General features: G+C 35.2%; 2 protein-coding genes across 8 annotated transcripts; one reads left to right on the forward strand and one right to left on the reverse strand.

The window, feature by feature from the left end:
- Positions 1–237: 237 nt before the first annotated feature.
- On the reverse strand, positions 238–19,506 carry RWDD1 (RWD domain containing 1). 3 transcript variants are annotated; one of them, XM_074310038.1, is made up of 7 exons: positions 19,423–19,506; positions 10,626–10,691; positions 6,505–6,635; positions 3,470–3,613; positions 2,761–2,893; positions 1,567–1,629; positions 238–574 (listed from the first exon to the last, which is right to left on the reverse strand). In XM_074310038.1, the coding sequence occupies exons 3-7, from the start codon at positions 6,583–6,585 to the stop codon at positions 462–464; spliced, it is 534 nt and encodes a 177-aa protein (XP_074166139.1). In that variant the 5' UTR covers positions 6,586–6,635; positions 10,626–10,691; positions 19,423–19,506; the 3' UTR covers positions 238–461. The 3 variants fall into 3 exon arrangements, with proteins under 3 accessions (XP_074166139.1, XP_074166138.1, XP_074166137.1); XM_074310037.1 differs by lacking the exon at positions 19,423–19,506 and adding an exon at positions 19,211–19,332; XM_074310036.1 differs by lacking the exon at positions 19,423–19,506 and adding an exon at positions 19,018–19,321.
- On the forward strand, positions 18,698–25,032 carry TAF7 (TATA-box binding protein associated factor 7). Of its 5 annotated transcripts, none has more exons than XM_074310034.1 (3): positions 18,698–18,738; positions 22,569–22,650; positions 23,118–25,032. In XM_074310034.1, exon 3 carries the CDS (start codon positions 23,163–23,165, stop codon positions 24,237–24,239), a length of 1,077 nt encoding a protein of 358 aa, XP_074166135.1. In that variant the 5' UTR covers positions 18,698–18,738; positions 22,569–22,650; positions 23,118–23,162; the 3' UTR covers positions 24,240–25,032. The 5 variants fall into 5 exon arrangements, with proteins under 5 accessions (XP_074166135.1, XP_074166132.1, XP_074166133.1 ...); XM_074310031.1 differs by lacking the exon at positions 18,698–18,738 and adding an exon at positions 19,379–19,697; XM_074310033.1 differs by lacking the exon at positions 18,698–18,738 and adding an exon at positions 19,622–19,946.
- The last annotated feature ends 823 nt before the right edge of the window (positions 25,033–25,855 follow it).

Genomic DNA, 25,855 nt, shown 5'->3' on the forward strand with positions numbered 1-25,855 from the left:
GGCCTAGAACAGCTAGCAGTATGAAGCAGAAAAGCCACAATTCAAATTCTGATCCTGACTCCCTATGCCCTACTTTTGTACTCTCTATTCTATAGGATATAGTCACATCAAACATAACCCTGAGACGCCTCTCAGGAATGCTGCACGGAACCCCCATATTTAGGACATCCATAAAGTCACATTGAGCCCAGGCAGGCTTTCCTTTTTGCTTATCAAAATGCACAGGATACTTTACAGTTGAAATTTTCAAGTCAATTTATTAAGCACAATGATGAAAGTCATCAGAAGAATATTCTCCTGAAAAATTAAAATTATTTTTTTCTTAGAAAAAAGAAAAGGAAACCAACACACGCTCAGCAAAGCCACAGATGCTGTGGCATTCCAGCTTCTCTGCAAGCGGAGATACAAGGATGGGGACTCGCACACTTCTGATACCATCAGTTCATTTGTCAGTCTAATCTTTAGTCACTCTCTAAATCAACTGGATTAAAATCAGGATCATCTTCTTCATCGTCCAGCTCCAAGTCATCCATTTCTTGGAACAAAGATTCATCTACTTCCACACTGTTACCAGCTATAAAGAAAAGAAAAGCCCGTTTTTTGTTTTTGTTTTTTAATTTCCTCAAGAACAAAAGGCACAAGACATTTGCAACTCATTAAAATAATTAAAAAAGAACCTCTAGATTTCTTCTTGGAAATATAAATGATCAAATATTATTCAAAACCCACAACTTTTGATTCAGATGATAGCAAAAATGAGTTTTTGTATTAGAAATAGGCATAGCACTGTCACTGTTGTTGGTCAATCACATCTGACTTGATGCACTAGAGAGCTGGCTAACCACAGCTCAGGGTGCAGCCTGAGACTCAAAGAATAAAGTCAAGTTAACTGGTCCATCCAGGGAACAAACAAAAGTTATAAGCTCCTTAAGCAGCTGTCATTTTTCAGTTCCTATGTCCTATGTTTAGTGATGCAGTAGATAGTGTGCCTCACCAGGCCTAGAGTCAGGAAGACCCGAGTTAAAATCACATGCTGTGCAAATCACTTCATCATGTTTGACTCAATTTAATTCAGAAAGGGAAATTAATGCAAGGAGAAGTAGTAAAAGGGGGAACAGTTCTGGATAGAGAAAAAAAAAGATCAGTGTTGGAAATAACTTGGAGATTTCTCCCAAGGCCACCAGAGCACTTAGAAATTACATGGATTTATGTAGAACAATTGAGAAAAAAAAAAAAAATAGTGTTGGGTATAATTTGCAAAAGGCTAGAGTGATGCTGTTGCTGGATTTTTTAATACCTTTATTTTTTCTTAACTTAGAAACTGACAGTATCCTTGCTCATATTTTATTCATATACAGAATAATTTTTAATTAGTAATAAACTTCAATATAATTGTTAAATTCAAGTGCATAAAGCTGACAAATATTTTCAACAGTAAAGAATGCTTTTTATAAATTCCTGATGTCTTTCTATACTGGGATGAAATTCACTTTCAATGTATTGGAAAAGAAAACACAAGCTACCAAGTTTTCACATATTACAGCTCTAAAGTCATAACTGACATACCTTCTTCCAGAAACTGGATGTCAGATGTGTCAAGATTGTGGTCTGTTTCAAATAGCTGTTTTCCTGAGAGAAATTAGAATAATTTCATTAGAGACAAATAGTTTTCTTCATTTTGCTCCTAAGGCCCCAAATCTCCAAAAACAAAGAAACAAAACTCAAAACTCAAAAGCCTAAACTCCTTCTAATGATAATGAAACAAGGAGAAATACACTGAGCTGGAAGAAACTTCAGAGACATATAGTTCCTCATTTTATTTTTTAGAAATGAGGAAATAGGTCTGAAGAGCTGAAGTCATTATAGGCATTTTATCACTTTATATTCACATATTTATATATCACACCTATCACTTTATATTCATTATCTTATTTGACATATATAACACTTCTATTAGGTGAGTGCTAACCCATACACACTCTCCCATTTTACAGAAGTAGAAACTGAGGTTCAGGGAACTGAACTGACATGTCTAGATTTACAAAACAGTATCATACAATTGAAAGTGTTCAGGATTTGGAGTCAAAGGACCTGGGCTTAAATCTCAGCTTTGCAATTTATTATTTGTACACCTCTATTACACAAGTCACTTAATTTACCTAGATCTCTGTTCCTCATCTGTAAAATGAGCGTTAAAGATCCCTTCCAGTCCTAAATCTGTGACCTAATATGAGTGTCCAAATTCATAAGTAAAGCCAGGTCATCCTAAGAAATGTATCCTATTTTGAGATAATCCGATTTAATTCTGTCATTTTGCTTATGTGAAAACTGAGGGCCACAGAAATGAATTATTCAAAATCCCACGGATATTAAGTGGCAAGTCCAGAATTTATATCCAGGTTCTTTCTAAGTCAAGAGTTCTTTAAATTATAACAAGGTATGACAAGGTATGACAAAAAAGGGATGTGATAAGCTTTACAGAAAAGGATAATGCAGTTTTGATTCTGGCACTAAAAAGCTTATAAATACCAACTATAATAAACATTTTCCCATCTGTAAAATACTGCCTGCAATCTCCCAACTTCCTTTCCCACAAAGATTCATAAAATTAGTGAGAATGTAAGTTTATTATGTAACTTAAAAGGTACTATCATTTTTTGGTAATACAAAATATTTTTCCCCCTTAAAATTATTTTTTCCCCAAACGTTTTTCTTGCTGGACATGAACATGATGTCCCAAGAGAAAGAAAACAGTCATACCACTTAATTTATTTTTTCCAGCTTGTTCTTCTTCCTTCATTCTTTTCCTTTTAATTTCTAAGAGCTCTGCATCAAACTTGGCCTTCCAACTTAAGAAATTCTCAATTGTTACAGGAGTGCCATGGAAACATTGCTTAGAAAACAAAAACAGATATAGAAGGGCCAGAAAAGTGAGTCTATAGTTCTAAAGCAAAGATTAACCTCAATTCCCCAAATTTCTAGATACTGAAGCTATTAACTAGTAACTAGAACAGGGAGGCTAAATGAACATATTTCAATCAATTCCAGTAATATGTTTAAAATTCTGCTTGTCTATCAACTAATCACTAACCAAAAATGATTCTTTCATCTTTTAAAATAATTACTTAATCCATATTATATTAACAGATAATGCTAAGAAACAAATGTTTTTATAGATCGTAAAAATTATTTTCAATATTCACCCAACAGTTTATGGGGCTTCTACAAGGATTTTATTTATATGAAATATATTTAAGCTGACTCTGATAATACATTTGTATTTGTAAGCATTCAGATGTTGTGGCACAATACTTGAATTTTAATCCCATCCTAGTCAGACCTCCCTACTATTCCAATTATTAAAGGAAAAGGGGCATCATTTTTGTTATAATTCACCAAGCAATAAAAATACCAATTTAGAAAATAAAAATCCACTTCACAGAAAATAAACCCTGAGTGTTTTCCATACCCTTTCTGCTTCTTCTGCTTCTTTTTCTTTCTGCTTCTTTTCTTCTTCTCTTCTAGTTTTGATTTGATCTACAATTTCATTTAGTTTTTCTTGAACAGCTGATACTAAAGTGAAGATCATTACCATGCCAAGATTTTCTTCTGCCTACAAGGCCAAGGAAAGGCAACATTTTCAAAAGTATTCAAGAAAACTCATCCAAATATCCTGTTATTATGAACTGTTTATATTACACGCAAGGCTAAAAGACTTCCTCCAGGGTCAATAATCAGTATGCCAATTAGTTATTAAAGGAAACAGCCAAAGAAGCCAGAAAGGAGCTATGAAAAAGACAAATAATATAGACACAAGGATGAACAAGTGAAAATACAAAGTCAGGAGATGGTATACTGTGTATAAAAAAGCAGCATGAATCCAATTCCAATTGATCAATGATGGACAGAATTAGCTACACCCAGAAAAGGAACACTGGGAAATGAGTGTAAACTGAGAGCATTGTTTTTGTTTTGTTTCTCTTCCCAGATTATTTTTACCTTGCAAATACAATCCTTCCTTTGCAACAGCAACAGCAACAACAACAACAACAACAACAACAAAATGCGGTTCTGCACATACATATTGTACCTAGGATATACTATAAGATATTTAATATGTATGGGAATGCTTGCCATCTAGGGGAAGGGGTGGAGGGAAGGAGGGGAAAAACTCGGAACAGAAGGGAGTACAAGGGATAATGTTGTAAAAAAAAAAAAATTACCTATGCATATGTACTGTCAAAAAAATGTTATAATTATAAAAATTAATAAAAAAAAAGAAAAAAAAAAGCAGCATGGAGAATAGGGTTCATGGGATCACAGAGTATGTGGGAAAAGTATAAGAGCTAAGAAGATTAGAAAGATAGAAAGAACCAGGTTATAAGAGGCTTTAAAAGTAAAACATACAATTTGATACTCAGTTCTGGAGGCAAGTGAGCCTACTTTAGTTTAATGAAAAGAAAGAGGTGATATAGTCAGATTGAAGCTTTAAAAAGATAAATTTGGTAGCAGAGTGAAAGATGGACAGGAGTGAGTACAGACTTGTGGGGAAACCAACCAGATAACTATTGCAAAATCTAAGTATGAAGTAGTGAAGGCTTTCATCAAGGTGCAAGGGATATCACACCAAGGTGTTAAAAGTGTCAGAGGAGATCAACTAATATTGGGGATGAGAGAAATGAGAGACTGAAGATTTAAGGATAGCATCTAAATTGTGAGCTGACAAGACTGGGAAGATGATGGTGCCCTTTGGTAATAGGAAATTTAGGAAGAAAGGAGAGATTGAGGGCAAAGATAATGAATTCAAATTTAGAAAAGTTAAGATGAAGACATCTAGCAGACATTTAATTTAAGATGTCTAACAGACAATTGGAAATGTGAGATTAGAGACTAAAGAGAGATTAAGGCTATGTGGGATTTGTAGAAAGCATATTGTTTATTATAGCTTCTCATGAGAGGCGGGCAGTCCAGCTATGAGATAAGGGAAGTGAAAGTACTCATAGCAGGAGGGTCAAAGAATCAGTGAATATACTCAGCTTTTATAGATTTTGTTACAAGAGATTACATCACAAGTAAGAGAGCATGGTGGCGGGGAAGGGAGGGGCATCTAATTGGTTGTTGCTATCTGGAGAGATTGGAATGGAAGGTTTCTGGCTTAGGCCTTTAGACTTTAGATAATCGAGCTGACAGTGGTCAAGCTAATAGAATAAATATTGATAAATGTCACCATAGAATTTTCTCATAGAAACAATGGTAATAAAAGTGGTCAAATTTCCAGACTAAGATTCAATTTTTTTTTTTACTATTATGTAGCTAATCCATAATTTACTGGGATTACCCTGAATTGCAGGTTCCTAGACAAGAGCCAATATACTACAAAAAAAAAAAAAAAAAAAAAAAAAAGGTGAATGTTCCCACCCCTATTTTCTTAGGCCCTGAGAGGTTTTAAAACAGATTAAACTGATCTTTTCCAACTCTTTTCTGCAATTTTCTCTCTGGGTTATTAGTATTTTCATGTTTTCTTACTGCAGAACCTCAACTCTATTTGGCCTATCTTCCTCTAAATGCTCCAAATTCCAAATTTACATTTCTCCTCTTTTTCTCCCTACCCAAACTCCCATTCCTTTGGAGCAAGTGACCAAATTAAATCACAATGCAGAGTGAATGAAGAGAACCTTAATCCACATCATATACATTTTTTCCTCCCTGAAGCAATTTGGGGTTAAGTGACTTGCCCAGAGTCACATAGTTAGGAAGTATTAAGTACCTACAGACTTTAGAACTAGTGCTCTATCTACTGGGCCATCTAACTACCTCATCATGTATACATATATATTTTTATTATAGCTTTTTATTTACAAGATGTGTGCATGGGTAATTTTTCAGCATTGACCCTTGAAAAACTTTCTGTTCCAACTTTTCCCCTCCTTACCCCTCATCCCCCTTCCCTAGATGCCAGGTAGACCAATCATGTATATTTTTAAAAGAGTCCATTTCTCAACCTCAATAAAATTGGTGAAATTTCAGAAATGTAATAAAGTATACATTGGTGAGGATAAGAGGGAGACACGTAGCTTGATACAGAGAGTGTTCTAAGTAGTCCTTCTAAATTATTCTTGGCTTTTTGTACTCTTTTCTTCCATTTTTTAATCTAAATAATTTCAAAAGGTTCCATGTTCTTTCACAACTGATTTTACAGCACTGGGAGTCCCAAAGGTAAGTAGATTTGCTTCTTAAAATAAAAGTCATTTGCAAACTGAAGATTATATGCTCTTTTTTTTTTTTTTAATACACACACACACACAAATACAGGGAGAGAGTATATTATTGGCAGAATTGGAACTAAAACACGTTCTAGCTTTTAGCTCTATGCACAAAGAGTTTCAGGGTTGTTAGAAAGCTTTGAGAGTTGGACAATGCTCATACATATACAAATGAAATGCTTAACATTTCAAACCAATGAAAAGATGGCAAGAAAATAACAAAAAAAATCTTTTTCCTTACTTGTAACTCTAATAATTTTAATATATCTGAAACATCATTATCTTCTAGATTTTCCTGGGAGAATATTTCATAACGAGGCATTTCATCTGGATATTTTTCTCCATAAGTAAACTTAAGGGTTGTCTGGACAGCTAAGAAACAAAAGGAAAGCATCATGTTAATTATCTTAAAAATTTAAAGCATGTTATTTCTAACATATTTGTTGAATCATCAGTTCAACCCATAATAGCTTTTCATGTGGAATAAAACAAGGCTATATTTTGGGTGAAGAAGCTGTCTTTTACTGGAACATAATGTTTGCTTATGGAACAGCAAGCAACAACAACAGCAAAACTGGAAGCATACCAATAAATTACTCCTTAAAAATAAAAGATTTATTTCCCCTGGTTCATTTTCTTTCCAATACCTGTAAGATTATTATTATTTTAAATAAATGATTTAAAAAAAAAACCTGGTTATTTTAAGCAATCAATAACCATTCCTACCTACATAGAGACTACATATTTCAGGCCCTAGTGTATATTCTTTTTTTTTTTTTTTTTGAGGCTGGGGTTAAGTGACTTGCCCAGGGTCACACAGCTAGGAAGTGTTAAGTGCCTGAGATCAGATTTGAACTTGGGTCCTCCTGAATTCAGGGCTGGTGCTCTATCCATTTCACCAGCTAGCTGCCCCTCCCCCCCAGTATATATTCTTGATAAGGTTTTTTTTAAAAAAGAAAGTCTTATCAGTGAATCACTAAAATAATAATATAGTGTGTTTTTAACAACAGTATCTTTTCTACACATTGGAAGGCTGTTTTCACTATTTATAGAAATTTCTTATATATTCAGAAATTGATCTAAAACCTAAAAAGCCTTTTTTCTTGTCAGTCCCCATGACCAAACGAGAAGAAGCTACATAAACTAATATTTTAAGTTATTATGTAGATCTAAAAGAAAGTTTTAACATATTTCACACTAGTTGTATGTATCTTTTTTATAATTACATTTATATTTTTTGTTCTATAAGCATTTCACATTAAAATTACATAAAGATTCAAATACATTTATTATTTAACAAGAAAAAAGTAAAATTGGACAAAAAGTAACTTAAATTATCTGCTTAGTTTGCTAAAAGTGGTTATCTTCCTAATGTAATATGGCAAAAATATTATATTCTTTAGCCTCTCCTTATACACATATACACACATACTCTTAGACCACAGACACTTTTAAAATTAATAGAATGAACTGCAGATGTTCCCCTCCCCAAAATCGAACTGTTCAAAGTGTGCTATTTGGTAAATAATAGACAAAAATAACTTGTTTTCTGACAAAGTTGTAATCTGAATTAAAAACAACAACAAACAAACAAAGAATCCAATTCTTTATATAGTAGTAGTAGTAGTAGTAGTACTACACTGTTTATAAAAAACAAACATATCATGTAGGGGGTATGTGTGCAGTGAATGAATGCTGAACTTGGAATTTGGGAAGACCTGGGTTCAAATGCGTCTCTGACACTATATGAGTGATCCTAGACATATTACTTAACTTTTCGGAGTCATAATTTCTTCATCTGTAAAATGAGGGGACTGAACTAGATCAAAACTTCTTAATCTGTGAGTCATAAGCCACTGTTTTAAAATAAATTTCTTTATGATTTAGTAAACATTTGATATGTAAACCCAGAGTTGGTATTTGTTAGGCAAAAAGGGGTTGCAAATGGAAAAAGTTTAAGAGCCCTGGGCTAAATGCTGGGTCTGTATACCAAAGAGATCATAAAAGAGGGGAAAGCATCCATATGTGCAAAAATGTTTGTAGCAGCCCTTTTTGCTGGGGCAAGGAACTGGAAACTGTGTGGATACCTATCAGTTAGGGAATGGCTGAATAAGTTATGGTTTTTGAATGTACATTGTTCTATAAGAAATGATGAGTAGATTGATTTCTGAAAAGTTTGAACTTAAATGAACTGATGCTGAGTGAAATAGCAGAACCAGAACATGTACACAGTAACAGCAAGATTATGTGATGATCAATCATGATACATTTAGTTTTTCTCAGCAACATAATGATCCAAGACAATTCCAATAAACTTGGTATGGAAAATGTCATCTGCATCCAGAAAAAAGAACTGAATGCAAATAGAAACATACTAGTTTCACTTTTTGAGGGAGAGAGAGGGAAGAGGGTTTGTTTTTTCTTTCTCATAATTTTTCCCTTTTATTTTGATTTTTCTTTCACAACATGACAAATATGGAAATTTTATGTAACCTATATCAGATTGCTTGCTGTCTCAGAAAGGAGGGAGGCAAGGGAAAAAAACTCAAAATCTTACAAAAATAAATGTTGTCAAAGAAAAAAAGCTACCTTCAATTAGATAACCTTAAAGTTCCTTTCTAGCTCTAATTCTATTATCTTATGATCTGTCTGAATTGTGAAGGATATGTATAAAAAGGGATCAAACAGCAACAATGTACTTTTGGTAGAAAAAAGAAATGATAGCAAGTTAACAGATTTTTTCTATCCTGATATCAAGTTTTTCTTAGAGTTGGACAACTCTAAATATAGCATCAGAATTTAAAACTGGAAGAGACCCTTTTATTTTCCATGTAAAATGAAGAAAAAAAAAAAAAAAAACTAAAGTCTGCCACCATTTTCACATTCTTCCTTACCAAATCTCCCTCTTTTTCTTGGGTCTCCATCTTTAAAGACTAAAAGCCACTATTGTGAACAATGGGGTTATCAGAAAAGGCCTCCATATTTAATTTACCAATAATTAGTTTATCTCAGTATTTAATTTGCCTTCCTATTCTCCAAGGCACAGCTCTACTGATATGGAATTCAGTTAGCATGGATAATAAGATTGGGAAAATTCATGAAAGTAACTAAGACCAGAAAGTCAATTTAATAACTTAAAAAAGCTCTCAAGTGGAAAGCCAAATCAAAACTAGAAAATTTGGCAAACATGAAAAGTGTAGAACAGGACAAGGTGTCCAACCTCACAAGGGGCTCAGGTGTGGTCCAGGTAGCTCCTTTCTTTAATATTGCTGAAGATATACTATTCAAAAATCTCTTGCCAAACTTTTCTTTTTCAATGCTATAGTCTATCCTTTCATTTCTTTTTTCTGTTATTAAATGGAACTAGATCTGTGATTTCAATAATAGAACAAAGTCCCTAAGAAAGTCTTTCTATTAATAAAGATTATTAGCACCTCCTTTCCAATTTATAGGATGTTGCCTTAGCAAATGAAAGGTCAATTCATTTACCCAGGAAGGCAGGACTGGGATCTGGATGTTTCTGGCCTTAAGATTACATCTTTATCCACTACATATATGTTACCTGATTATATCAGTGTTTAAACCAAAACAATACTTCAAAGGAAAAAAATGCTATTGTTATAACACTTAGCCTTCTGAAAATTGCTTAGCACAGCAACCCCAACACCAAGAAATAATTAATATTACCAAGAAACCCAGAAGCAATATTCATTTCTTTCATGTAGTGCCAAAATTCCCAGTCTTGTTAAAGTATTAAATCATCTCCCGATGAATGGGCTGTTTGAAGATGGAAGCTTTATGTAGAAAACATATCTCTTACTGATTATCTTCTCTAATTCTCTGATAAGCTAATATTTAGACAATGAATGCTCACAAACGATATCCAATATTTAAAAACAAATGCTGAGATCCTCTTTTTGAAAAGGAACCTTATAGGGAAAAGGAGGATAAGAGGGATAGCATTTGAAACTCAAGACATAAAAAAAAAAAAAAAAAAAAAAAAGTTAAACATTGTTCTTTAAATATAATTGAGGGAAAATAAAAAATAGAAAAGGAATTTTAGAGATCATAATCATTCAGGTCATCATTATACAGAAGAAGCCTCTGCTCAGAAAAGTGATATAAGCACTGGCAAAAAAAGTCATGACAAGAATGCAGTGCTTCTGACTCTTAAGTTTTCTGTTTTTTCCACTGCCTTTCCTTGCTACATACACATAAAATTTAAAAAGTCTAACAATTTGGTAAGAGTATTCTTACTGCAAAAAGTGATTACTTAACCCTCAATCATTACCCTCACCTTAAAATACATCAAATTCGTGAATAAGAATTTTGGGGAAATCAAAAGAAGAGCTATATACTTACTTTCATCATTTTCTCCCGCTTCAGATGTCACAGTAATAGTAAAACTAGTTGGATTTTCTGATAATACTGAAATAAAATATAAGCAAAAGACATATTAAAGAATAAATCCTCAAGATGAACATTTTCCTCTTTTGAATACCCTACAATAATGCAGATTTTGTGATTGTTTATAATCCTGTATTTCTCTAAATGATGTTCTACAATCACTGACATGGATCAAAATACATCCTTATTAATCAGAAACCACTTGTTCATGAATAAGAAATTTCTGTATTGATTTAGCACCTAGAGATCTATTAATATAAACATTAAATGTTACACCTGATAGGTTAATCCTCCTAACTGAGGAAGATATATTTGCTAAACACGAGACGAATCACAAAACCCTTTTCCATAGTACCCTCCCCATTCCTATTATCAACACTACCATGGAAAACATTGAGTTTTTAGCAGAAAATGTCTCTGTAGCAAACTCTATGACCAACTGCAACATTAAAAAGATTGACATAGCTGGTACACAGCCTATCCAAGAGGCTGCAACTCCCAGGAAATTTGGAGTAAAATAATTATATATTATGAAAATGTAAATAAATGAAAAATAATAACTTTAAATTTAAGAATAAAACCCACAAAAATGAGAAAACCAAATCTCAGTGTATGTTCGAATTTCTATCTGATGTTGTCAAAGATCCTAAACTATGGGAGTTCCTCAAGGAATCAAAAGTTAAAGCCAATGACCTAAAAGCTGAACAAACCCCTTCTATCAAGAGGGGAACAATACTAATGCTACAATAGTAACACCTGAGAACACCACAAAAGACCAGGGAGTTTGTATTCAATATTTTTGTTTTTTAAGAAGACTTCAAGATCAATACATTGAGTAGCTGGCATCAGTCTTTAATCTCGCCTATCACTCTTACCTCCATACTTTACACAGGTCATCTTCTCCATTTATAGTAATCTCTATCCTGATGGTGACCTTTAAAAACACTTTTTTTTTTTTTAAACATCTCAAACCAACTCAAATGCCATTTCCCCCCATGAAGCTTTCCTCTGGTTTACACTTCATTTCTCCCCAGCTGAAAGTAATCTTTCTGCCTTCCCATCATACTATTTTGCTTTGAATTTATTTGTGTACACTACATGTCTCTAATATCAGATAGAACATCTCTTGCTGGCTAGAACTTGTTGTCTTCCTGTGACTGTAGTCTTTAAAAATGAATTTAAAATGCATTTTTGGAATTGTAACATAAAACCTCTAAGATATCTCCTGTCAAGTGTTAAAAAGGCACCAAGAGACAAAAGGACCATGATATCAGGGAAGTAATGATATAATTTGCAAGTGAAGTGAATTTAAGTGAGGAAAGGCTATACAAAGTTACCAGCCTCACTTACTCCTCCAGTTATCTGAGTACAGTGCCAAATTAGAGATCAGGCTGCCTAGAGATGGCCCTGGATGCAGTGAGAGACTTGACTTTTTAGGTTAGGATCTTTAACAAGTCTTAGGTTTGACTTGACACCCACTCAGTGATTAAGGCTAGTTAAAAATGAGGCTAAGAATTAAAACTAAATAAATAAAAAAATGTAATTTAGTCATAAAATTTCTAAAAGAGCTTAAATTCTTTAAAAATCAGAATTGAACAAGTGGTAATAATGACACGATGATCAAGATATGATAAAATCAAATCAAAAAAGTGGAAAAAAAAATCTAGAAGAAAACGTAAAATTTCCTATTGGAAAAACAAGTGACCTAGAAAAGAGATACAGGAGAGATACTATAAGAATTATTAGACTATCTGAAAGCTACAATTGGAAAAAAAAAAAATCCTGGACAATATTTGTTAAGAAATTATCAAAGAAAATTTCCCTGATATATTAGAACCAAAGGGTAAAATAGAAATTGAAAGAATCCACTAATCACCACCCAAAAAAGATCCCAAAATAAAAACTCCCAGAAACATCATAACCAAATTACAGAGTTCAGAGATCAAGAGAATATTGCAAGTAGGCAGAAAGGAAACTGTCCAAATATTGTGGAGCTACAGTCAGAACTACACAGAATCTGACAGCTTCCACATTATGAATGACATTCTGAAAGGGAAAGGAGTTAGGATTATAACCAAGAGTTACCTACCCAGCAAAACTGAATATATTGGGGGGCAAGGGGAAGAGGGGGGGAAAGGCATTTAACAAAGCAGAGGACTTTTAAGCATTTTAAATTAAAAAAACCAGAGCTGAATAACAACAACAACAACAACAACAACAAAAAAAAGAACAACAAAAAAAAAAAAAGACCTCCACATACAAGACTGAAGAGAAACAAAAGGTAAAAGACACAAGAAAGAGAAAACAAGAAATTCAATAAAATTAAACTTTATATTTATATATATAAAGGTAATATTTCTTAACTCTCAACAACTATAGTATAAGAACAATCAGAAGGAGTATATGTAGATAGAAGGTGTGGATCAAGTTGATTTTGATGGGATACCCCCCAAAACAAAAGGGTGAGAAAGAAAACTGCACTGAGAAGGGGGAGGGAGAGATTGAATGGAGTAAATTATTCTATATATAAAAAAGGTACAAAAGAGCTATTATAATGGAGTGGAAGATAGAGGGCAGGAAAAGCTTACACTTTATTCTCATCAAATTTCCTCTCAAAGAGGGAATATAACCTCAGTTGGGTATATAAATCTCTTACCTTATAAAGTAAAAAGAGTTTGGGGAAGTAGAAGAGGTAAGGGGGACTAATAAAAGTAAAACACCTGTGGGGCCAAGGAGAAGTGTAACAAGCAAAAAAATAGCACAGAAGGAGAAACAGTTATTATAACTATAAATATGAATGGGATGAACTCACCCATAAAACAGAAGCAGATAGCAGGATGGATTAAATTTGAAGCAGATATATACACACACAGGTGAAAGGTAAGAGACTGGAGGAGAATCTATTATGCTTCAAATGAAGCAAAAAAAAAAAAAAAAAAAAAAAAAAAAAAGTAGCAATCATGACTTCACATAAAGCAAAATCAAGCACAGAATGAATTAAAAGAGATAGAAGGAAACTATATTTAGCTAAAAGGTACTAAAGACAATGAAGTCCTAGCAATCCTGAACATAGATACACTAAATAGTATAGTATATAAATTTCTGAAGTTGAATGAGTTACAGGAGGATAATTTTTCCTTTCAGAACTGGATAAATCTAACCATAAAATAAACAAGAAAGTTAAGGAGAGGAGTAACATTCAGAAAAGTTAGACTAAGACAGAGTTCTGAAGAAAACGAAATGGAATTCAAAGGCATATACCTTTTTCTCAGCAATGGATAGTACCTACACAAAAACTGACCATGTATTAGGACATAAAAACCGCACAAACAAATGTAAAATAGCAGAAATAGTAAACACTTTTTAGATCATAATGCAATAAAAATTACATTCAATAATGGATAATATAAAAAGATTAAAAATTATTTGGCCATTAAGTAACAATCCTAAAAAACAAATGGGCCAAAGAACAAATCACAGAAACACTGAAAAATTTCATTAAAGAAAATGATAACTAGGAAGATTTGAGTTCAAATCTGAATTCCAACACTTAACACTTCCTAGTGGGCAAGTCACTCAACCCCAATTGCCTCAAGGGGAAAAAAGAAAGAAAGAAAAAGAAAAAGACAACAAAATTTACGGGATATAGCCAAAGCAGTCCTTTAGAGGAACCATAAAGTAAAGAAAATGTAAATCAATGAATTACCTTGATTACTTTGAAAGCTCAAGGTTATCAAAGGAATCAATTAGAAAAATATTATAAGAGAAGGTGATACAGTCATGCCAGATCTTAAATTGTATTATTAGGTGATAATTATCAAAACAATCTAATACTGGCTAAGAAATCAAGTAGTAGATCAACGGACTAGATTAGGTATAAATTATATTATAGCAAATGATTATGGTAATGTAGTATATTATAAACCCAAAGATCCAAGTTGTTGTTGTTGTTTTTTTTTTTTTTTTAAACAAAAATTCATTTATCGGACTAAAACTGCTGGGAAAAGTGGAAAATAGTATGGCAAAAACTAAGTAGAGATCAACATATAACAAAAACTAAAAACGAACAATGTAAACCAAGATAAAGTCAAAAGGGGTTGTGATTTACACATAAAGGGTGATACCATAAGCCAATCAGAAACCATGGAATAATTTATCTGTCAGATTTATGGATAAGGGAAGAACTTAGAACCAAAGATAAAAAACGGAGAAGGACCTATATGTATGAAAATATTTATAGCAGCTTTTTGGGTAGACTAAGAATTGAAAATCAAAGGGAGGCCCATCAGTTGGGGAATGGCTAAACAAAATATGACATATGATTGTAATGGAATATTCTTGATATAAGAAATAAGCATTACCGAAAAACCTGGAAAGTCTTACATGACCCGATGCATAATGAAGTGAATAGAACCAGGAGAATATGCTACACAGTACCAGCAATGTTGTTTAATGAAGAATTGTGAATGACTTAGCTACTCTCAGCAATACAATGATAGTCACAAAGGACTAATGATGAAGCATACTATCTACCTCCAAAAAACAAATGATTCATTGATTGACTACAGACTGAAACATGCTATTTTTCACTTTCTTTCATTTTTTAAAATTTGAATCTTGTTATACAAAATGACTAATATGGAAATATTTTACATAATTGCATATGTCTAACCCTATCTGCTTACTATCTCAGAGAGGAGAGAAGGTTAGAAACTAGAATCCAAAACTTTAAATTACCATGGATTATAATTAATTTATGAATGCTAATAGTGACTAAAAACAGATGGACTAAGGTGATATTGTCCAACACTTGCAAATGTCAGTTTTGTGAATTACCCTTTATAAATTCAACGACAACTAGTTAATTTAAACAGATTTTTTACAAAACAGAACCTTTCCAAATCTACTACTAAAATCTGCCTACTAAAAGATCACAAAGTGCTTAAAATACAGTCCCTATAGATAGCTATTTATGAGATACTATCAAATTAATCACAACCTTTTTTCTCAGAGAAAGAATGGCAAATCCTGTTTTCTTTATGCTGATTGACATATGGAGCTCATCTTAATACTTAGTTACAAAGTGCTCAATTCATCTCACTTTGTTTTAGAACATAATCAACAGCTGTCCAAGTTTGTGATTTTGTTTCACCCCCCCCCAAAAAAGAAAATTCAAACATAGTGACAACATAAGCTAGAGATAATGGGATGTGGTTCAAACATAGGATATATGCTGAGAAGGTAAATCCACTTTTCAATTTTACTATCTCTGAATATTCTCACAGCTCAAGCTACACTGCTTCAGAATTGAAAGTCTAGAGGACATTCTCTGTTAAAGATTCCAAGACTTTCAGTCCCAATTATCAAGGGTTATTTTACAAAGTATGAATTTTTTTTAAGTTTTTATTTACCAGATATATGCATGGGTAATTTTACAACATTGACAATTGCCAAACCTTTTGTTCTAATTTTTCCCCTCCCCCCCACAGATGGCAGGTTGACCAATACATGTTAAATACGTTAAAGTATAAATTAAATACAATATATGTATACATGTCCAAACAGTTGTTTTGCTGTACAAAAAGAATTGGACTTTGAAATAGTGTACCATTAGCCTGTGAAGGAAATCCAAAATGCAGGCAGACAAAATTAGAGAGATTGAGAATTCTGTGTAATGGTTCATAGTCATCTCCCAGAGTTCTTTTGCTGGGTGTAGCTGGTTCAGTTCATTACTGCCCTATTGGAACTGATTTGGTTCATCTTATTGTTGAAGATGGCCACGTCCATCAGAATTGATCATCATATAGTATTGTTGTTGAAGTATATAATGATCTCCTGGTCCTGCTCATTTTCAAAGTATGAATTTAAGAAGGCTCTCTACTTAAGATTAGTGTTTGGGAAAGAATACAAGGCTGGGAGCAGGGAGACATGGATTATAGGATTTATAGCTGGAAAGGGCTCTTCTAAATCACCTACTCCAACCCACTCACTTTAAAAACCAGGAAATTGAGAATCAGAGAGCAAATAATCACACAGGCACGCAGACAGTAAACAGCAGAGATAGTATTAGAACTCTGGTCTTCAGATCCAGTCAATTGCACCAGGATTTCACCCAAGTTCTCCTCAGTGAACTCAGGTAAGGCATAGGTCGGGGAAGCTAACGTGATTAAATTTATATCCCACCTATGATTTTGTCAGTGGCCCTTCCCTTCTACCTTCTCAACCAGACAATGAAGACACTGCCTCCCAGAGATTAAAAGATTTACACAATCTTATAGCACCATAGATTAGGAGCTGAAAAGGACCTAGAAGGCCATATAAATACAACCCCCTCACTTTCTAATTAAAAAAATTGAAATTAGTTGATTTGCCAAAGGTCACTCAGATAGTAAATGGCAGGTTATACAAGTAATGATAACTAACATTTTTATGTCATTTAAAATGACATATTTAAGTGATAAGCATTTTTAAATTAAAATTATCTGACCTGTTCTTCACAATAATCCTGAGAGGTAGGTATTAGGGGAAAAAAGGGGTTGAGGAGGGAGGGGTTGGATTAGATGGTCTTTTAAGGTCTAACTCTAAATCTGATACTACAGTTCAACCATGTGCCAGTTATTTAACCTCTAAGTTTCAAGTTTCCTTATTTGCCAAATAGGGAGGAGGGCAGAATGGATCACTCTTCATTTCCCATTTAACTAAAGAGACTGGTGAAGATCACAAGTTACTACAGAGGCCTTAAGGAATGCAGATCTCTGTGGTTCTTAACTGAAACACAGCAGAACAATCTTTTCCCTCCAGATCAGAGCTCCAAAATATTCAGAACACAGTCCTTAAAACGCATCTAAGTCTCTTCGGAGGAGAGAATTACTGATTTTTACTTCTGAGTTCCATTCAGGTAACCATTTTCACGCTAATAAAAGGTGCAACTTTGGTGTCTGGCTTTCTGTAATGTAAAATCTTTTTTCTTAATGTCTGCCACCTTCTGATTCTCAGCTCTCAGGTACTCTTTTTTCCTGCCTTTTTTCTTTTTTTTTTTTTTAACCTAGAGTGATGAACAGCATCTGGTACATATAGTAATTATTTAATAAATAACTGATTGACACATCAATACAAATTATTTTGTGTGTTTCACGAACATCTTTGACAGTTAAATATATGGCCCCCTTCTTGGATTAATGCTTCTAAATGTAAAATTAAAAACAAAACAAAACAGGATTACAAATTTGTTATAGGATATAGTGTATCAATAGTCATAATGTAGCTTAAAGCTTACAACTGGGATACCTTGTATGTATCTGTACAGATGAATAACATATGTAACACACTTTATATATGTATATTAGCACTGCATGAGTATGGTGACACAGTGGATAGAGGGCCAGTGATGGAATCAGAGACCACAGTGAAAGTTCGATTGAGATACTTAGCTTGGGAGCCTGCTCAAGTGATTTAATCTGTTTGCCTCAGCTTCCTCATCAGTAAAAGGAGCTGGAGAAGGAAATGGAAAATCACTCCAGTACTTTTGCCAACAAAACCCCCAAAGGAGTCACATGGTCTGAAAAAATATCTAAATAACCAAGAAATGCATATGTATTTAAGAGCAGGAGTGCTTAATCTGGAGTTTGTGGATGATTTTTATAAACACATGCATGTGTAAACATATATATACATGTGTATATATATCCTATATTTCCCTCCTATATTTCTACATAAACGCATATATTTGTGTGTTTATATATACAAACACGAGTGTCTATGTAGACATATAATATATATACACACATATATATATATATTGTGAGCGTAAGAAAGTTCAAACTCCTCTTCCATCTTATCTTAAGTCAATTCCTACTGGCTACAAGAAGCAGAACTGCCAAATGTTATTAAAAAAAACTGCATGCCCTGCTCGTTACAGCATGGAAACTAAATTGCCAGTAACTTAGTTACAGGCCCCTCACTTCCCACACCCCCGCGCAGGGTCCCGGCCCGCCCAGGGGAGGACACGCAGGGAGCCCCAGCGACGAAGCCCGGCCCAGGACAAGCCCGCAGAAGGAGCGAGGCCCAGGTAAGAGCGGTTTTCAGTCCGTGCTTAGGGACGCTACGACACCACTGCGGAGGAGGAAGAGGAGGGCCGGCCGGTGGGAGGGAGGGAGGACTCTGGCGCAGGCTCTCCGCCCAGCGGCAGCGCCGAGGTTCTGCGTCCCCGTGCTGGGACCCCGGGGCCCGGCAGCGCGCACGGGAGAGGGCGCTTCGGCGGTGCCAGGCTGGCCGGGGAGCTGCGCCGGGACCAACCCTAGGCACCAACAAGCTGCAGTCCTCCCCCTCCCCCACCGATCGTAGTCACCTGTGAAGGAGTCCGGGTAGATGGACTCCAGAGCCTCTAGCTCGTTGCGCTGCTCCTCGCTGTAATCCGTCATCGTGGCCCGAGCCGCTGGCCCATGGAACGCTCAGACATGGAGAGCTCGAACCTGGAACCCGGGGCCCGCCGGGTTGGCGGGCGAAAGCGCAGGCGCAGAATGCCCTGGCTCTGGACTCACCGGGGTTCGCAGCCAGGCCGGGGCCTGATGAGGGAGTGGGAGAAGGAAAAGGGTGGGGGGATAGGGGATCCCCACCCCCTCACTTCCTTCTGGCTCTATGGCTCTCCAATCGGCTGCTTGAGTCTGGCCAGCCTGTGAAAACTAGCCTCGCCCCTCTGCTGGGCGAAATCACTTTGGATCGCGAGATCGGGCGTTCCCTAGTGGCTACCCACCGCCAGTGAGGAAAGTCTCGCGTTCGTAGGGCCGCTAAGAATGCTGATCGTTGGTAGATGCCTTAAGACAGGGCGTCACGTCACGTGCTGACATCGAGCTAGGGAGGCGGGGCGCCCAGTTTGCCAGCGGAAGGGGCCGTGAGTGGGAGGGGCCAGCATCAAGTCTCATTCCCTCCCAACTTCCGATTCCCAGACGCTCAGATCGAGGCTTAAGGAGTAGTGTTTGGATTGCGTACGTCTTCTGCTCGGATGCTTACGTCCTCTGCTCAGTTGAGGTTAGTTATTTTAGGGAGTTAGAAGGGATTTTCCTAATCGTTTAAAAAAGGCCCTTATTTTAGAGATGTGGAAACAGGGACCAGGGAGGGCACTGTGGAACTAGACTTGTGAAGTGTTTGTGGCGGAGTTGGGATGGGAGCCTCGATCCCGAGAGGCGCCTCCATGCCACGTGACCGCAGCAGAACTCTCGCGCTTCTTGGGCTGTTGGAGGTGCGCCTCGATCTTGCCGCCATCTGAGCGTAGCTGAGGTAGCTGTGCTGTGGTTGGCGGTTGCGGCTGCTTGTAATCTCTGCCTCCGGGGGCGGGGGGGGCGGGAGGGGGGAGCTATCTCTATGGTAGAGTTAAGTCTTTTTTCTCTTCGCCTGAGGTGTTGGGTCGTGTTAAGCACTTGTTAAGGATTGTTCCTCGTTTTCTGAGGAAACTGCACCGGAAAGATTGTTTTATTTACCATAGGGAACGCTGACTATTTGGCAAAGCTGATATTTGAACCTCGGTCTTTTTTTTTTTTTTTTTTTTAAAGTAGATGTTGTCTCCATAAAGAGATTACGATAAGGAGATAAAATGTTTAAGTGAGAATTGATGCATGAGACTGGTCTGGAAAAAGCTTATCAACAAACCTATTTTCAAGGCTGTCCTGTAGACTGGAAGTAGAAAAAGAAACAAGGTGTTAACAAAACAAAAATAGTTTACAATTTGATGCATTTTTTTTAATCGAATTTCATTTCTGACTTTGAAAAGTCTTAGAATCTAGAGAGGAAAATGCTGAATCTGCAATTCATTTTGACTAAATTGTAATATGGAGGGGAATGATGTCAAATTAGTCAGAAAGACAAGATGGCAACCAGATAGTATTTTTAAGTGACATGGAATAAGAAGCAAGTGAAGGTTGGAGGTAGTATTGGATAGTGGTTAAGAGCACAAAAGACCTGGACTCCCCAACTTGGCTATTGCATATTATAATTTTTTTAGACTACTGGAACTGACCGGTTTGCTATTTACTACAGTTGGTGATTGAGATGGGATCTGTGCCTTTACATAGGTGTGTGGAGGGGAGGGTGTGGATGCTGCTGCAGAAGTTAAAGGTTTGTCAGTCTTTTGCTGTTAAAAAAAATTTGAACAGAACATTAGAGGAGACATTTGTTGTCTTTTTTTTTTTTTTTCACTTGGCCCCAAGACCCAGAACTCGTACTAATGTGATGTGCCTAAGAGATAAACAGCATCATTTGTACCATGTGTATATATGTTTACACAATCGAAATAATTATATACTAGTTTATCTTTAATAATTCAGTATCTCCTATATGTCAGACGCTGCAGGGTCCTGAAATTTGAAAGAAAAAGATGAAATGGTTCTCTGTCTTTTAATATAAATTTTTTTTATATATTAACTTAATCTACCCACATTGTTTTGATGGCTATGCTGTATTTTCATTGGGTTGTTTATCCATATTCTATTGGAAAATCGGTTTGTTTCCAATGATATGTTCTATAAGTAGCACAGGTCTGACCATCTTTGTAAATATTATTTTACGTGTCATTTCCTTGATAATAAAGTCTTCAATTTGTATTTACATGCACAATTATGTACAAATTTAATTGCTCTTCAGAAAAAAAAAAACCGTTTACAGACAGCAGTGAACATAGATAACTATTTTTCCACACTCTTACCCTAAGTTTTTATCATGGTTATTTTTTTTTTTTCCAGCCGGTTTAGTATACTAATCATAGCTGATATTTGCATGACACTTTAAGTATATAAAGGGCTTAACATGTTATTTCTTTATAGGTGAGGATATTGAAGCTTAGCCAGATTGTGACTTGTCCATTATCACCACAAAACTGTTAAGTCTAGAACTTATACTTTAAATCTAGGTCTATCCAGATTATAAATCATCCTGTTAAATCAGGGTATCTAGCTAGTATATATATATATATATATATATATATATATATATATATATATATATATATATATATATATATATATTTTTTTTTTTTTTTTTTTTTTTTTTTTTTTTTTTTTTTTGGTAATTTGTTTTCCTTGAATTGTGAGTGAGGTAAGTGTTGCATTTTGATTTGCTGAAATGTCCTTATTTACTATTGCTGCTTTACCTATGAAATGTAATCTATATGTTGGTAAATGCATTTTTTAAGTCAGTGCTTGCTTTAGATATTTGTATTTTTCATAAGATTATATGTACGGGAAGTCTTATTTGATGCTTCATTGCCAAAGTTATGTCAGTGTCACGCAGGCTCTGGCAAAATGTTATCAAGCTGGAAAGGCATCTACTTCAGTTCTACATTGTCCAGGGACCAACCTAATTTTCAGAAAGCTAGTCCTATGTTTTTGACTATATCAGTTCTCAAAGACCATTCCCTAAATGAAAAAGGGCTTACAGTCTACATTAGTACAAAGGGTACCCACATTGATGAGGTTTTATATATATATATATATATATATTTGAAGTTTAGTATACTTTAGATCACTAGCATTTGTTAAATATTTATTACAGAAATTTTCCTATATTATTGTTTTCCTTTTCAAATTTATTACATTTCATTATGCAAAAATATAATGTATATACTAAAATATGTTGTCTAATATTTATTACCATGTTCCCTTCACATGTTTCAGGACTTCATTGGGTCTTTGATCTCCTTTGTGAGGGTATATATCCTTCATAATCTATCTCATTCTGTACAAATCCCTTTCTTCCCATAAATTCTGAGCTAGGGAAAGGGAAGAGATTGGGTTGAGAGGTATTAGTCATTGTTGTGGTAAGTGGTAAAGATTTGTATCATAGGGTTAAGTAGAAAAGATTAGACAGAGGTTTGTTTTTTGTTGATTGTTTTTTGTTTTTCTTCTGTAGCCTCTTTTGTCATCTTCTAACTATGCCAGAGGAGTGGATTGGCCCTAAACCCAAAGCCTAATATACATCAGAAACTAAAGAGGTACAGTTTTGCTCTGTTAGGGAACTTGTATTCATTTACTCTTAAGAGAAATTTTTTTTATTTTTTTGGCTGAGGCAATTGGGGTTAAGTGACTTGCCCATGGTCACATAGCTAGGATGTGTTAAGTGTCTGAGACCATATTTGAACTTGAGTCCTCCTGACTTCAGGGCTGGTGTTCTATCCACTGTGCCACCTAGCTGCCCCTCTAAGAGGAATTTTAAAACTTATTTGCATTTCAATTTCATTGCTTCTGCTTACTAAAAACTAAAATGTAAAATAAACCTGAAATAAATACTTTAGAAGCTCTACGAGGATATATTCAATTAGAATTATTCTGGCAGAACCTTAATAGCAAAAGTATTTTTTTTTAAGGGATTGCTTTGCTAATGTGTTCAAGCTATGGTGTTTTTTTTAATTTCATATATGCTGTGTTTTACATGATTTTTTTTTTCCCCCTTTATTTTTAGATCTCAAATGAGAAAATCATTTATTGTGAAGCAGGGTAACAGGAAATGACAATTACAAAACAAAAGATGAGCAAGAACAAAGAAGATGCTCCCCATGAGTTGGAAAGTCAGTTCATATTACGTCTACCTCCAGAACACGCTTCTACTGTGAGAAGGGCAATACAGTCTGGAAGTGTCAATCTGAAAGATAAATTAACCATTGAATTACATGCAGATGGACGTCATGGAATTGTCCGAGTAGACCGTGCCCCATTAGCGGCTAAGGTAGTTGACCTGCCCTGCATTACTGAATCCTTGAAAACCATAGATAAAAAAACCTTTTACAAGACAGCAGATATCTGCCAGATGCTAGTGTGCAGTGTGGATGGGGATCTTTACCCACCTCCAGAAGAACCAGTTGCCACTACTGACCCAAAAGCAAGTAAGAAAAAAGACAAGGATAGGGAGAGGAAATTCATCTGGAACCATGGTATCACTCTGCCACTTAAGAATGTCAGAAAGAGAAGGTTCCGTAAAACAGCCAAGAAGAAGTACATTGAATCACCAGATGTGGAAAAAGAAGTAAAGAGGCTTCTCAGTACAGATGCAGAAGCTGTCAGTGCCCGGTGGGAGGTAATTGCAGAAGATGAAACAAAGGAAGCAGATAACCAGGTTTCCTTAGCAGGTCTAGATATTTCCTCTCCAGGAATGAGTGGCCATAAGCAGGGCTCCTCAGAACATGATGAGCTTAGGGAGATATTTAATGATATTAGCAGCAGTAGTGAAGAAGAAGATGAGAGAGATCCTCATGATGATGAAGATATAAACATCATTGACACTGAAGAAGACCTAGAGAGGCAACTACAAGACAAGCTTGACGAATCTGATGAGCAGCGCCAAGAAAATGAGGAAACAAATCAGATGGTCGTGGGAATTCAGAAGCAGATTGATATAATGAAAGGTAAACTCCAAGAGACTCAAGGGAGAGCAAAACGACAAGAAGACCTCATCATCAAAGTAGAAAATCTGGCACTCAAAACTCGTCTTCAGGCTGTTTTGGTTGAGCTCAAACAGCAGGAAGAACGAGAGAAACAACAGCTCAGTTCCTTGCAGGAACAGCTAGAATCACTCCTGGAGAAATGAGTCCTCTGCTTGCAAATTCACTGTTGTCCTCATTGGTTATTGTCTTACATTACATCCTTTGGATTGAGTCCAGTATAGATTGTTAATACGGACATTTGATTTCACCATTATTCTTTTGCCTAGTTTGAATTCATCCCATTTCTTTCTCCATAACTTTTTTGCTTCAAACTTCTACACTAATAAGTAAAGGAAGAGTAGTTGTAGAAGAGTATTGGGATTAATGACTTAAATAGTTCAAACTATAATTCCTACAGTTGCTCCAGGGCTTTGCTTCTCAGTATGAAAATTTATTGTTGCTTTGTGGTAAGAAACAACTTATATTTGAGGATAGATGCTATAAAGCTTGCTTTGGGATACATTTTAGTTTAACTGTTTTAGATAACTCCTCCTTGTGGAGCTGCAAGTCTTATACATAGTGTTAGATAATTGTATTTGCCATAGCAAATACAAATGACAGTCATTCATGTCCATAACAACCTACTGAGCATTTATTTCCATTTTTTTTTTACTTCATTAATGTTGATATTCAGTGGATAATGAGGTTATTTTTATGATACATTAGAATCTTTGATTTTACAAGAGAGTGATAGGCCTTATTTGGCAACTTTTAAGGCCACATTTTTTTTTCTCCCCTTTGTGGTTGATAAAACTGCTATTTGGTTTTCTAGTATTATGTACATTTTTGTTTTAACTCTTTGACGCACTTGGAATTTATTATAATAGGGTTCCAAGTTCATTCTTCATGCTATGATCTGATTTTTCTAACTATATTAAAGAATGATTTGACTCCCTATTCTAATTTGTCATGTCTTAAATTTTTATATTATTCAGTTCCTGGAATCTGTTTTGTTCCCTTGCAAACTTCTCTATAATATAGCAGATTGCATACAAATCTACAGTTGCATGTTTTAATATCCGGAAGAATGTCAGCTATCATCATCTAAAAAGATTAATTTTCTTAATATAGTTATGCCAATATGTATATACTTTTGATATGAGGCAGTTTAGTATATTCCACAGGAATAAGCAAACTGGCTTAGTCTGGTTTTGTACAAAAAACTTGTATATACAAGTTTTTTGATGAAGTAAAAAACAATTTTTAACTCACACACCATACAGAAATAGGTAGTAGGCCAGATTTAGCCCTTTGACTAATTTACCAGCCCCTAGTATAGTAGAGAGCCAATCTTGAAGTCAGATCTAGGTATAAGTTCGAATTTTAATACACCATGAGTACCAAGTTACTCAAACCCTTCTGTCCCAGTTAATGTCACAATCTTGTGAGTTGTTGAGAAGACAGACAGTTTGCTTTGATGGAGGAAGTTTTTCATGACTATAAAATCATGTATGATAATAGATGAAATGAAAGTTTATAGTAGGTGGCATGTAGTGCAAAATATCTTATTTGAATCTGTTATCCTCTTTTGAGGTAGGTACTACACAAGCATTATCCAGATTTTACAAATGAGAAAACTAAATTTGGGAGAATACATTTGACTTTGTTATAGTCAGAGGTTTTCAGAGAGAACCAGGCACTCTGATGTGAGGGCTTGGCAAGCCCTTTCTAGGGGTGTCACTCAAATTTAAACTCCAAAAATCTGTAGCTTGCACAATGC

This window comes from Sminthopsis crassicaudata, chromosome 4 (genome assembly GCF_048593235.1).
Source record: "Sminthopsis crassicaudata isolate SCR6 chromosome 4, ASM4859323v1, whole genome shotgun sequence".
Lineage (NCBI taxonomy): Eukaryota > Metazoa > Chordata > Mammalia > Dasyuromorphia > Dasyuridae > Sminthopsis > Sminthopsis crassicaudata.

Bases quoted from the DNA above. Each gene is read 5' to 3' on its own strand.
- TAF7 (XM_074310034.1), top strand. From the start codon at position 23,163: ATGACAATTACAAAACAAAAGATGAGCAAGAACAAAGAAGATGCTCCC.
- RWDD1 (XM_074310036.1), bottom strand. From the start codon at position 19,090: ATGACGGATTACAGCGAGGAGCAGCGCAACGAGCTAGAGGCTCTGGAG. The intron at 10,692-19,017 runs GTGACTACGATC...ATTTTATTTCAG, and splicing joins CTACCCGGACTCCTTCACAG to TATTATCAGAAAATCCAACT. The intron at 1,630-2,760 runs GTATGACTGTTT...AATTTCTCTCAG, and splicing joins TGGAAAAAATAAATTAAGTG to GAAAACAGCTATTTGAAACA.